At 42.7% G+C, this 15,077-nt stretch overlaps 1 protein-coding gene across 1 annotated transcript in view; it reads left to right on the forward strand.

The window, feature by feature from the left end:
• Nucleotides 10,389–15,077, forward strand: part of LOC104728225 (SKP1-like protein 14) — a 15,672-nt gene continuing 10,983 nt past the window's right edge. The window contains exon 1 of the mRNA XM_010447244.2: nt 10,389–10,550. Within this exon, the coding sequence (XP_010445546.2) occupies nt 10,389–10,550 (162 nt within the window). The remainder of the gene's footprint in view (nt 10,551–15,077) is intronic.

A 15,077-nucleotide genomic window follows, 5' to 3' on the forward strand; every position in this document is an offset into this window, starting at 1 on the left:
TGCCAGAATTTGCACTTGTTTAACTTAGCGAACAACTTTTTCTCCCTTAGTATTTCCAATACCTTCTCCAAATGCTCCTCATGCTCCTCTACACTCCGTGAATATATAAGGATGTCATCGATGAATATTATCACGAATCGATCCAAATAATCATGGAAAACCTTATTCATTAGACGCATGAATGCTGCCGGTGCATTGGTAAGTCCAAACGGCATTACCACGAACTCGTACTGGACTTATCTTGTCTGAAATGTCGTCTTCATCACATCTTGTTCTGCAATCGAGATTTGATGATAGTCGGAGGCTAAATCAATCTTCGAAAACCAACTTGCTCCTCTGTGTTGATCTAACAGCTCATCAATCCGTGGTAACGGATACTTATCCTTGATGGTTATGTTATTGATTCCTCGGTAATCAATACACAAACGCATACTTTCGTCCTTTTCCTTGACAAAAAGCACTGGGGCTCCCCATGGCGATGAACTCGGTCGAATAAAACCCTTCTCCAACAAATCCTCTAACTGAGTTTTGAGTTCAGCCAACTCGGCTGGTGCCATGCGATACGGTGCTTTAGCAATCGGGGCAGCTCCGGGCTCAAGATTTATGGTAAAAGGATGGTTCCTTGGTGGAGGCAATCCTTCTAATGGCCTGAATACATCTTCATAGTCCCCGACTACTATGATGTCCTCCACTCCCATGTCTCCCTTGTCATCTCCTCCCATGGCGGTACGAGTGACTAGGTAAACATTCTCTTCATCGCACGATCTTCCAATCCTTACTGCCGATGCGAAGTATGTCGTCTTACTTGGGCTAATTCCGTTGAAAACTAGAGGTGTCCTTCCTCCATTTTCAAATACAACTCTGCTTCTGCTGCAGTCTATATGGGCTTGGTGTTCCGACAACCAATTGAAACTGACTTTCTTTGTGGTGTATGAATGAATGATGTATGGAATGATGATGTATGGAATGAATAGAAGTCAGGGTGTTTCAATTCCCCTTATGCAGTTGCAGTATAAGAGGTGTCAATCCTATCTGAGTGATTGTGAACAATTAAGATGTGCATATGAGTCTAAGTCAAGCCAATTGTAAAGATTGTTTGTCACTAACAATCCTAAAATGAGATATGAAATGCAGAAAGTAAAAACAACTAGAACAGGATACTAAATGCAAACAGAACAAAAAACTTGAAGCTTAATGAAACTAGAACAAAGATAGAAACTATGCTAATGGACTAATGCAAGACAAGTAATGAACAGGAAACTACGTGAATGCAATGGAAATGAAACAGGAATGAAACAAGACAATCACAAATCAAAAACACAAGTTCTGGGGATGAACTCGAGCAGCACTCGACCGAGTGTAGGTCGAGTACGTGGTCGAGCTAGACTTAAACGTGAAAACAGAGCAACACAAGAAAAACAGAGCAATGCTAAAACTAATCAAACAACAAGCAAGCAATGATATTTAGACTAAGATTTCAATAAACAAAGAAGGCCTTGAGGAGGGATTCATGGGCTGAGCTAATCATTGTGGTTATCTAACTTGGTCAACAAATCTCAAGCAAACTTTGAGCTGATCTCTAGACATACTATTCTAAGACATGTTTAATCCACTCTCATGGCAAGAAACAATCAAACCTATGCATTTCTAGACTTGTTCTCACAAAGAAAAGAATCTACACAAGCAGGCATTAAGCAATACATCTCAAACCAAACAAGACTTCTAATCTCTTAGCAAGCCTAATGGTAAGCTCTAGATCTAGCCTTATCTATGCTCCTTAGACATTGGTGTGATGCTAAGATGCTTGAAATCAAACCCTACCTTCTCAGATATAGGATCAGCATTAAGATCATCTAGCCTAGAAGAGATCTACAACAATCAAGCTTGACCAAATCAAACAAACCACAAGATCAACCCAGCCTAACCCATCCTCAAGGTCCTAAACAAACTACTCACAAGAACACATGGTGAAATATGTCAAAAACCCAGAAAATAATGAAACTTGCATCATTAGAAAGATGAAACAGAGATCTACAATATTGATGAAGGAATAAAACTCGAAATCTTAATACTTTGAAAGTTATGAAACAAACAAAATATAAGAATCTAGTCTTTCTCTCTCAAACAAGTACAAAATCTAAAAATAAAAGAAAGTGCAAAAGGAATAAAATCTAAAAAAGGTAAAAACTAGGTTTTAGACTCTCTAAAAAGCTGGACTCTTTGGTGGCTGCAGGTACAAGGGCCTTATATAGGAGGTGAGGTGGAAGCCCTAAAAATACAAAAAGTCAAAGTAGTCAACGGCTCGGTCAACTCGACCAGTGCTCGGTCGAGTGGCTGGTCGAGCTGGCTTCTCTCGTGCATTCTCCACTCGGTCGAGTCCTCCTCAGCACACGGTCGAGTGGTGGTCGAGTGGTGCGGTCGAGTTGGACTCCGGACCTTGATTCTACAGCCTTAACTCTCTTGTTTTCTCCTCAGGATTGCTTCACTTCTCCTCAGCATTGCTTCCATGCTCCTTAAGCTCCAAAATCACCTGTTTATGCATGAAAAGATGCAAATGCAATGCAACTATACTCTAATGCATGATTAGTCCTAAAGCTACACAATAATGGCCTAAATGGATAGCAAAAGATGCAAAAGTTGTGAATAAACTAAGGGAAAACAAGGTAAAATATATGAACATCAACACCCCCAAACTTAGTCTTTGCTTGCCCTCAAGCAAATAAACAAGACATAAGAAGGTAGGTGAGGTTTGAAAGTGGGATCTCAGCTCCTAAAGCTTGCAAATAGACCATCTAGAATCAATGTCCAAGTTACTAGTACTATGATGCAAGTTGAATGAGCTGTACTTAAAGATTTTAGACAAGCATATCACAACCTTTACTGATTTGAGCCTTAGATATCCACATGCATTCAAATCAACCATTTCCTTTAACATTCATTAATCAAGAACATGAATCAATTCTATGCAATGCTTAAACTCATTTGGCTTGGCAGTAAAAGGTTTAGAGACAATGATGGTCTCTTTTTAGAGTGGGGCTTATCAATATCAAGGTTCTCTCATAAAAAATGGATTGAGCTTTAGAAGAATGCTAAAGGTAAGAACACTTAGACACATACAAAAACAAAACCTTGTCTACCCAAAGGCACCCAAAGTGTTTATCCTATCAATCTAAACCCAATTGATCCTAGTGCTACCCTTTAACTTCTTCTCTTCTCTTTCACCCTTTTCTCTTTTGATTTTAAAGTCTTAGGAGAGGTTTCTTATTTGATCTTTCTAGTGGAATGGGAGATTCTTACTTATTTGCTATGGTTTTCTTTTCTTCTTATTCTTAAGACATTAAAGCATTTTGCTATACTCTTCTTTTTCTTTCTTTATTTTCTTTGACTGAAACCATCTTTAAACAATATCATACTTCCCATTCTTTCACTAGACTTTGATTTTACTTAAACACATTCCCCTCCTAAAGACTCTAACCTTTTCTTTCTCTTTTCCTCTTTTCTTTTCTTTCTTTTTCAAACAACCAAATCCCAAACCCAACAATGAAATCACCTAGTCCTATCTAGTTTGAAAATTGCAAACTAGAACTACACAAGGCATTATTCTTGTCAGTTCAAACCTAACACTTTCTACCAAGCTCAATCCCAAAAAGGCCTCACACACTCAAGAATAAACATGGCTTGAAAGAAGGGTTGGTTAAGGGTATTGGAAACTGATTTTAATGATTCAATCAGCTACTTGGATCAACAAGAGTGGTAAAAAGGAGAAAGATGATCCAAATATGTATATGATATCCATGAGTTTAAAGCAATGCACACATTGATATTTAACAGTCAATATTAAGTTCTTATAAGTAGGAAATGGTATCAAATCACAACATGCTTCAATTTAGACCAAATGCAATGCAGGAATTCAAGGCTTGGTTCAATCTTATGCTTCTAACCACTCAACTAGCATCAAAGTACTATTAACTTGGGCATTGATCCTAGTCTAGTGAATTAAACAAGCTAACAAGGCAAAACTCATCATAGATCCCTAATGCAAATATTATACAATCCTACATGAAACATGCTAAACAAGATCCTAATATGCAATGCAAACTACATGAACACTCTTTTTTTTTTATAAAGATTTTTGCAAAAAATTTCAAATTTTTAGGGTTTTTCTATGCCTTAGATGCTATGCAAATACTAACATGATGATGCTAAAAATTTGAAATAAGAACACAAAACACAATATCAAATGCTATCTCAAACCCTCCCCCAAACTTAAATCACACAGTCCTCTGTGTGAAAGAAATTTGTAAGAGGATTCAAGATCAAAAACAAAACACAATATGAAATGCAATGGTATTTACAAGGGAAGGTGATAGTGGTACCTCAAGTATTGGAGAAGAAACTGTCCACATCCTCTTGCATGCTGTCAAAAGTGTAGTTGGGGTCTTGTTGATTTGGAGGAGGAGACTGGGGCAACTCGACTATGGCCATCGACTGGTACTCGGTCGAGTGCCTGGTCGAGTGGGGGGGTCGAGCTGGCTGCCGAGTCTTCTTTTCCTCTTCTATCTGGCCTCCCTTGCTTCCCTGATCATGAAAATCCCAAACAAAAATCAAAATACCAAAAACCTTAAACAATATGTACATGGATACCTTAGGGACTTCCTCCCTAGTGAGCTTGTTTAGAGTCACTAAGCTTGACTTTTGATGCCTGTTCAGGCTTGGTTTGGATTCCAAGGAGGTGATGAAATCCCCCCTGGTTCTATTTGATAACCTTGGTGCTGTTTCTTGATCACTACCTCCTTAACATTTGAGCTTTGCTTCTTCTTAAACTTGAGTCTTGGTCTTGCCTTCTTCAAAGACCTCTTGTTGAGCTGAACTTGAAGATCCTTCACCAGATCAGTCAGCTCTTGAACTGAACCCTTAAGATGTTGAACTGATTCCTCATGAGATGTGACCTTAGCTGTTGAAGTCTCTTCTTCTCTCAAAACCCCAAAATCAGCCTTATCTTCAATCTTAAATGGTTGACCTCCAATGGTTGGTAGGTTAGATGGATTTGTAATATCAAAGTTCATGGTCAAACCTTCAGATATGTTCAACCTTATCAGCCCCTCCTTAACATCAATGATTGCTCCTGCTGTGGCAAGGAATGGTCTCCCAAGCAAGATTGGATCCTCTACCTCCTTATCCATCTTTATTATGATGAAATCAGTGGGAATTCTTGCCTTGCCTATCTTGACTAGGAGGCTCTCCAATTTACCAACTACATCTTTGTGTGAACCATCAGCTAGACTTATGTAGAGATTGCTTGGCTTGAATTCAGTGTGTCCAAGCTTTTCTGCTATAGAGTAGGGCATGACACTAACAGATGCTCCAAGATCACACAAGCATTTGTTGAAGTGAAGGTAGCTGATGGAGCAAGGTAGATTGAATGGACCTGGATCTTCAAGTTTTGTTGGTACAATAGCTGTCCCAATCTCTTCTTGATCTCTCCTGTTTTGATTATGAGCTTTCTGCTTGGATATGTCAAGTGACATGCCTTTGTAGAGAGGATATGGGGCATATTGTTCCAAAGCTGGTCCTCTCTCTGCTTCCTTCTCTTCAATGACAACCTCCTGTTGAATGGCCCTCACTTCCTTCTTTTCAATCACAACCTCTTCCTTCAAAGCCATGACTTCTTCCTTCTCAATGACTTCCCCTTGTTGTAAAGCTAACTCCTTCTCTTGTTGCAAAGCCAACTGTTCCCTTTTCTCAATAATTTCTCTGAGTTCTTTCAGCTTTTGTGCTTTGAAACGTCCTGGGAATGGTAGTGGAGGCTTGTAAGCAGGAGGAATGTACTTAACAGGTTTGACAGCTTCGGAGTCTCCAGCTCGATCGACCACTCGAGCATGCACCCGGTCGAGTGGCTGCTCGAGTTCCTGGTCGAGTGCAATGTCGACCTCCTTTTGCTTTGCACAAATGTCACTTGGGGCTTCAGTAACTGATGAATTCCCCCAAACTTGGACTTCACTGTCCTCAGTGACAACTGCCTCATTGAGATGAATGGCCTTAGCAGTGCATTCCCTTGGGTGTTGAAGTTGGTTTGGTGTAGGAGAGGAAGTAGAAGCCATGCAACTCTCCATGTTCGTGATTGTAGAGCTCAGTCTCTCCAACTGGTTATTCAGTCCAGTAGAATAAGAATTCAACGTTTGGTGCAGCTCAGCAAACTGCCTTGCTTCCTCAATCTGCTTAGTGGCTTGCCCAAGCAACAGTTGTTGCATCATAGCTCTTAAGTCAGGTTCTTGAGCTTGTGAGGTCTGGAACCATGGAGAGGGATACAATTCAGCCTGGTATACTGGTTGATGTTGCATGGGTATGTAATTGAACATACTGTTGTGGTACATCATTACTGACTCGAACAGGTACTCGGTCGAGCGCAGGCTCGAGTGGGTGGTCGAGTCGACTGGGAAGTAATGGCTATTTGGATCCGGCTTCTGGCTCGATCAAGTGCTCGATCACAGCTCGGTCGAGTGGTGGTCGAGTTGGTGGTCGAGCTGGTACCTGAAACTCAATCACAGACAAGCAGTAGAAGAAACGAGATCAGTAGTGGACAAGTGGATAAACGAACTTAATCTTAGACTTCTTTTGATAATAATTGTCACAAAAACACACTCAAATGGGCAACGGCGCCAAATTGAAACTGACTTTCTTTGTGGTGTATGAATGAATGATGTATGGAATGATGATGTATGGAATGAATAGAAGTCAGGGTGTTTCAATTCCCCTTATGCAGTTGCAGTATAAGAGGTGTCAATCCTATCTGAGTGATTGTGAACAATTAAGATGTGCATATGAGTCTAAGTCAAGCCAATTGTAAAGATTGTTTGTCACTAACAATCCTAAAATGAGATATGAAATGCAGAAAGTAAAAACAACTAGAACAGGATACTAAATGCAAACAGAACAAACAACTTGAAGCTATAATGAAACTAGAACAAAGATAGAAACTATGCTAATGGACTAATGCAAGACAAGTAATGAACAGGAAACTACGTGAATGCAATGGAAATGAAACAGGAATGAAACAAGACAATCACAAATCAAAAACACAAGTTCTGGGGATGAACTCGAGCAGCACTCGACCGAGTGTAGGTCGAGTACGTGGTCGAGCTAGACTTAAACGTGAAAACAGAGCAACACAAGAAAAACAGAGCAATGCTAAAACCAATCAAACAACAAGCAAGCAATGATATTTAGACTAAGATTTCAATAAACAAAGAAGGCCTTGAGGAGGGATTCATGGGCTGAGCTAATCATTGTGGTTATCTAACTTGGTCAACAAATCTCAAGCAAACATTGAGCTGATCTCTAGACATACTATTCTAATACATGTTTAATCCACTCTCATGGCAAGAAACAATCAAACCTATGCAATTCTAGACTTGTTCTCACAAAGAAAAGAATCTACACAAGCAGGCATTAAGCAATACATCTCAAACCAAACAAGACTCCTAATCTCTTAGCAAGCCTAATGGTAAGCTCTAGATCTAGCCTTATCTATGCTCCTTAGACATTGGTGTGATGCTAAGATGCTTGAAATCAAACCCTACCCTCTCAGATATAGGATCAGCATTAAGATCATCTAGCCTAGAAGAGATCTACAACAATCAAGCTTGACCAAATCAAACAAACCACAAGATCAACCCAGCCTAACCCATCCTCAAGGTCCTAAACAAACTACTCACAAGAACACATGGTGAAATATGTCAAAAACCCAGAAAATAATGAAACTTGCATCATTAGAAAGATGAAACAGAGATCTACAATATTGATGAAGGAATAAAACTCGAAATCTTAATACTTTGAAAGTTATGAAACAAACAAAATATAAGAATCTAGTCTTTCTCTCTCAAACAAGTACAAAATCTAAAAAAAAAAAAAAGTGCAAAAGGAATAATATCTAAAAAAGGTAAAAACTAGGTTTTAGACTCTCTAAAAAGCTGGATTCTTTTTTTGGCTGCAAGTACAAGGGCCTTATATAGGAGGTGAGGTGGAAGCCCTAAAAATACAAAAAGTCAAAGCAGTCAACGGCTCGGTCAACTCGACCAGTGCTCGGTCGAGTGGCTGGTCGAGCTGGCTTCTCTCGTGCATTCTCCACTCGGTCGAGTCCTCCTCAGCACACGGTCGAGTGGTGGTCGAGTGGTGCGGTCGAGTTGGACTCCGGACCTTGATTCTACAGCCTTAACTCTGTTGTTTTCTCCTCAGGACAGCTTCACTTCTCCTCAGCATTGCTTCCATGCTCCTTAAGCTCCAAAATCACCTGTTTATGCATGAAAAGATGCAAATGCAATGCAACTACACTCTAATGCATGATTAGTCCTAAAGTTACACAATAATGGCCTAAATGGATAGCAAAAGATGCAAAAGTTGTGAATAAACTAAGGGAAAACAAGGTAAAATATATGAACATCACCAATCCATTCCAAAAATAGCATCAAACCTCTCCAACGGCATCACTAGAGGATTCACCGAGAGGTTTGTATCTTGCAAGACTATTGACACTTCCTTGAACAATCTTCTTGTCTTCAGAGGCGGTTGATTACCAGCAGTGTAGACATTGATGTTCAGTTCTTCCTCTTCACACAAATCTCTGAACTTTTCGGCCACTTCGGGAGTCACAAAACTATTGGACGCTCCCGAATCGAACAATACATGTGTGGGGTTACCACCAACAAGTAATGTTCCTAAATGCAAGGCAAATATAAAAATGCAATGCAAAAGCTAAACACACAATCACACAAACTCACAATCAATCACAAAAGAGTTAGACCCCAATCAAACCTGTTTTAGGGCTTTTCGTAGGCTTTGGAGGTTTGGGTGGCTCTACTCCTAAAGCAAAACCATTTTCTGGGATTGCTTGCTTCTTCGCTGGGGGTTCCTTCACTTGCTGCACTGGCTGGGCACGATTCACAGTTTGGGCGTTCAGTTTGGTTGGCTTCGATGGACATGAGGTCGCATAGTGTCCCATCTCGCCACAGTAGAAACATGTGACAAACGACAGACTAGTATTCTTCGCTTCCACAACGGTTGGACAAGCTCGAGCAAAATGCCCAAGTTGACCACACACATAGCATCCCCTAGGATCCATGTTGCTCACGGTACGTCCTCCTTGGTTAATAGTCATACTGACTTTACCACGACCTGCACCCCAATTTCTTCCCGCTACTTGATTCACCTTTCGAAAGTTCACAACCTTATTTTGCTGCACTCGTTCCTTCTTTTTCTCTTGGGCCATAATCTCTTTTTCCGTTTCAATGCCCTCCTCAACACTCACCGCTCTCTCTTCCACTTCTGCAATGCTTCTATATGTCACAGCGTGCAACCTTCCCTTTATATATGGCCTGAGTCCGTTAAAGAATCTTCGGGCCATAGCTATCTCATCGTCATTACCTTGATACAAATATCTCCGAAGTCTAGTGAAAAATTTTCCATAGGCTCGAACACTCATATCACCTTGTTCCGTTTCAATGCCCTGCTCAAACTCTCTCCTGAATATCCCCCATGATATAGACTGGTATCGATAGCGAGGAATTACGCTATCCCACCATGCACGAGCATCCTCTTCTAAGAAGTTGACTGTGATTGGTCTTCTAAATTCCTCTGGACATCTTGACATTTCAAAGTTAGTCTCCAATTCTCTTATCCATGCATCTGCTAGGATCGTGTTCTGATCTCCTTTGAACTTGTGAAGTCCTACATTCCTCATCATCACCACCAATCTTAGAAAGTGGTCTGATGGAGTTTCTCCTGATCGATTTCCTTGGTTCTGTTGCTGCTGTTTGATCATGTGATTCAAAAGATCTTGAATCATCTTAACTGTCTGCTGAGTCTCTGGTACACTCGGCTCATTCGGGCCTCCTCCACGAACTTGGTCTCCCCTTGGCACATTCTGGTTCGGATTGGCAGCGAACTGACCAATTGGTGAAAATCCTGGTGCCGGCTGGTACATATTCTCAGGCATATTGTACCGAGTAGAACTCGATGGTGTGTACCTCGGCGTCGCGACGGGTACATCCCATTCAGACATATACATATTTGGTTCGAATATGCTTGGAAACGATTCCTCCCCTTTTTCATCCCCAAAATGCGGACCCCATTCCTCCGGACCAAACTGTGGACTTGAACCCCTCCCTGTGTCCGGCGAAAAGTACATCGATCTAGACCTTTCGGATCCTTGACCAGACATATGCATCCATGATCAATAAGGTTTACTTAATCCCATCTAACCCTAAGTGATGAACGAACCGGATTATCCTAAGTGTCTACTGCGACCATTTTGACTCGTTAAAACATTTGAAAACACAAGTAATACTGCGACCATGCTCTGATACCACCGTTGTAACGCCCCGAACCGCCGTATGGCCGGGTGGACCGCGGATGGCACCGGGACGCTACTTTGGAAACTTTCACCAACGATCCGGCCGGGTGCAAGAACGGATCAGGACCCTTTGGCCAGTCTATCGGTGAGGTTCCCGACAACACGGCACATCCTTAAGGCTGTGGAACCCTTGTCACACACCGTGCGTTGAGCCGACTCGGACAAAGTCTATATCAGTACCACTCGCCCGTTTAAAAGAAACCTGAATACTTTGATAAATAAAAAGATTTATTACAAAATAGATACCAAAAGATGGTAGAGCTTTAGATAAGGCCTAGTGCCAAAGTTTGATTCGAAAAGAAACATACTTGAATTTTACAATAGACACAAAATAAAATTACTCCGGGTTCCTATCGTTCACCACGCCCTCTAGTTCCCTCTACGGTTACCTGCAACACAAATTATTATCATAAGTAATCTAAGATTACTTAGTGAGCTTAGGGTTCCTGCAAAGAGATTAGCCCCAATCCCAAACCCCAATAACAGACGACATGCAAGCAAACAGTCAATCAACAAACAATCAGAGATAGCATGCGGAAGATAATGAGCTAAGCAAATTAATCTAGCAAGCAATCACAACAACATGCATCAACATGCAACAACATACAACAACATGCCACACCACGAACTTGAATAAAAACAAAGAGTTTTAAACAAGTTTTAATTTATGGGCCCGGTATGCTTCCTTTCCTTAACACCCCTTTAAACAACCGTGTTGCAACCACAGAGGCATTCAACCGGACTTCATTTAGAGTCACACCGTCGTGTAGACAGCCTCGGCCAGGGTAGTGAGCCCAGTAACCTCCGAGCTATTCGTAACCAACCCTACACACACGAACATGGGTTGCATGTCGCGGCTGCATGTGGTACGGAATAGGAAGGACAGCAATACCCCAGTCTTACTACGCTAGCCGGACTTTGTTGTGGACTAAAACGCATTAAGACTTCAGCAAGATTGATATTTGAGTTCCTATGGTTATTAATCCCATAATTTTACAAGTATCACAACTAGTTATCACCTTTGTTACTAGAACATTTCGAACTAGTAACTGGTATAACCTCACAGCACATGCATTTAAACAAGAAAATCACAAAAGAAATTCAAGTAAAAATGCAACTAAATGCTCATGCAAACCGTTCACTAGATGGATGTCTTTAATCCCCATTTAGCCGGTGCAATTAGTGTCTGAACTCACAGAAAACCGGCGATCTTTTGTAAGGAGTGGTCGGACTTTCTTGATGAAGCTCCTTCACGGCACACTTGAAACCCTTTCTTTGTTGAAATCGATTTCCTACTCGATTCAACACCTTGCAATGGTCGATAGTCTTGACTTGCTTCTTTTCTCTTTCACTCTTTCTCCCTGGCGGCAACACCTCTCTCTTTTTCTCTCTTCTTTCTCTCTTCCTCTCCTTTCTCTCTTTCTCTTCTTCTCCCTTAAGAATTTTTGGCGAAAAGAGAGAGGATGGAGGTCTTTATATAGAGGGTGTATGCGAGAACTTGTCCCAATGCATGCTTGAAGAGTGTCCATCTTCTAAGCCACCAATTTGCATGTGTGTACACTTGTTAAGTGAGCACAACACTTGTCCAAGAGAATCTTCTCTTGTCTCCCACTTACTTCCATGAGATTAAATTAACTCTTAGTGGAAAATTCCACTTAGTTAATTTTGTGATTAAATAATCACTTAGTGGAGACTCCACTAACTCCACTTTTTAATATTTAATTCACCCTCCTTAGTGGGTTCCTTCCCACTCTCGCTTCCCGTCCAGGACACAGTCCTTGTTCGCTCGGTGTTTGCCTGGTACGTCCGGTCGTTCCACGTACGTCTGGTATGGTACATGGTACATGGTACATGGTATCATCGGCCATCTCTCGGTCCGTCCAGAATTTCTCGGACACTTCTTCAGTAATTTTTCGACCTTCCTTCCTTGCCTTCTTTTCATGTCCTTTCCAGGTCCTTTGGCCAGAGGTTTTTATTTTAAAATTTACCCCTTGGTGAGGGTCATTACACTTCCCCACTGACTCTGGCATAGATATAGTAACCAAATAAGCCTCACGGCCCTTCTCGATCATCTTCCCAGCCTGAATGGTCGAGATCACGAGACTCCCCAAAGTCGGTCTAATCCCCTGATAAACCAACTTCCCCCCTGAGAGCTCAAACTCTACTCTACCCCGCTGACAATCCAGATAAACCATATGCTGATGCAACCAGTCCATCCCCAAGATAACGTCATACAGCTCCATTGGGCTCTTAAGCAAATCCGCAGGCCACGACTCCCCTACGATCTGAATATCAATTCCTCTGGCTTGTCCAATAAACCTCAGGAACTTGCCTCCCGCAACTCTGACAACTCATGTACGCTCCCCGGAATCCCCTCTGATTCCCGTGCTCTCTGCACACTCCGGAATAATGAAGCTATCCGAAGCTCCAGAATCAAACATAACATGGGACTTAAACCCTCCCACCAACAAGGTCCCTACACAAACCTCATGTGTTGAGAACCTAACACTTTATCACAGGACAACATAAAATGTGAACTTACTAAGAATTCACAAAGATTAGGTACCAGAAATTATACATGTGATCGCCTTGGCACTGGTTCCACCAGTCTCTACAGTCGTGTAAACCCGTGGTGCTTGCTCAATCCGTGCCACCTGCTGTCCTCCCTGCTGCACCTGCTGCAACGCTGACACTACTACCGGCTGCAACTTGGGACAATAGGGCTTGATGTGCCCTGGCTCCCTGCAATGATAGCACACACAATCTGCTGCCGACGGAGCACTCCTCTTAGGACAGCTAGCAACCTTGTGATCCTTGCCTCCACACCCGAAGCAACTCGGACCACCCGACTTCTACGTAGCCTCCCATCTCCTCTTGGTTCCCTGTGCAAGCTTGCCGCCCCTGCTAGAACTTCCCTGATGCTGAGGCTTGCTAGGCTGGACTGCTGGGCTAGCCGCCACTGACTATGCCCCGATATCCTCCTCAATCCCTGTTGCAGTCTCAACCAGCTCTGCACGCATAGCATAACTCCGCCCTCTACAGTGAACCCTCAAATCGTCACGTAGGGCCCTCAAAAACCTCCTGATCTGAGCCTCCTCGGACTTCATATCCTGACCCCCATACCTCAGAAGTCGACTGAACTCCAAATCAAGCTCCCGCACTGACTGAGTTCCCTGAGCTAGCTGACGGAACTGCACCTCCAACCTATCAGGTGCCTCTCTAGGGAAATGCTTGCGGTTGAACTCCAAGACGAAGTTAGCCCAAGACATCTCCCTCTGCACTCTCCTGCCTGCCACAGAACTCCGCCACAACTGAGCATCACCAGTCAAATGGTGGACCCTAATGTCCACCCAAAACTCCTCAGGACATCTCAGAGCATGGAAGTTACGTTCCACACTCGTCCTCCTCGCCTCCGCAGCGGTAGGATCAGTACCTCCCGAAAACTGCTCGGTACGAATACGGCCCATCTCTGTCAGCATACTGATGTAACGAGAATGGACCCCCACATCCGCAGCCACTGGCTGCCGCTCCTCTGCCACCACTGGTGGCACTACTTGAGTCTGAGCTGGTGCCACTGGCGGCAACCGCTCTAACAACTGTGCTAGCAAACCCGCAAGGTCGACACCCGGGACTCCAACCACTGGGACACCCGCACCTGGGGCCCTAACATCACCGGCTACTGGAGCATCAACACCGCCCCCTCCGGCCACCCTCACGGAATCACCCTGGACACCCTGCGACTCGCCAACACCCTCTGCTGTCACACTCTGGTCCTCGGTCTCACTAACCACTGGGACTCTGCCCCTACCCCGACCACGTCCGCGTCCACGACCACGACCAGCAACAGCACCACCTCTAACCATCTGCACTACCATGAACAGAAGGCTAAGCACATAATTATACATATCACAGAAACATAAACTCACCGTAGAATCACATAGTAGGCTCGAAGAAGATGTTCTAGGACTCTATGCCACACACAATTGACTAACTTACATAATCAAGCAAAGCATGAAATTCCCAAACATCTACAGCACAAAGCCTAGTGAACCCAAACCTAGAACCGTAAGGGCTTTGATACCAAACTGAAACGACCTGACCCGTTTTTTTTTTTTAATAATAAATAATAATAATAAACTACAATTAGTGGTCCCATACCCACTAGTCACCTAACCACAAGCACAACCAACAGAGAAAATAACAGATACCAATATCCAAACAATAATCCAATAACTAATAGCCAATAATCAAATATAGCAATACTCCAATATCAAACAACAGGAAACAAGGAACCAGCAACCTAGCAAGTTCTAAAGACTCAACTCTAGCAACCTAGCAATGCTAGACAACATCCAATCGAGTCCATAGAACATCCTCCTATTCATTGCCTTGATTCCACGATCACACTTTGCCTTTACCTACATCACAAACACAAATTGCAATGCATGAGTATTTTATAAACACTCAGTGAGGCAATCCTCCCATCTACTGGGCTATACACACAAGCAACAGTGATTCCAATGTTCCAAACAAACAACAAACAAAACATACAAACTAGGAAAACAAACATCGTCTCGCTGGAAGGGAGGTGTCGACCGACACCAGCCAAGTGTCGACCGACACTAGCATTGGTGTCGACCGACACTACCCCACAGTGTCGATCGATGCC

The sequence above is a fragment of the Camelina sativa genome, chromosome 11 (genome assembly GCF_000633955.1).
Source record: "Camelina sativa cultivar DH55 chromosome 11, Cs, whole genome shotgun sequence".
Classification (NCBI taxonomy): domain Eukaryota; kingdom Viridiplantae; phylum Streptophyta; class Magnoliopsida; order Brassicales; family Brassicaceae; genus Camelina; species Camelina sativa.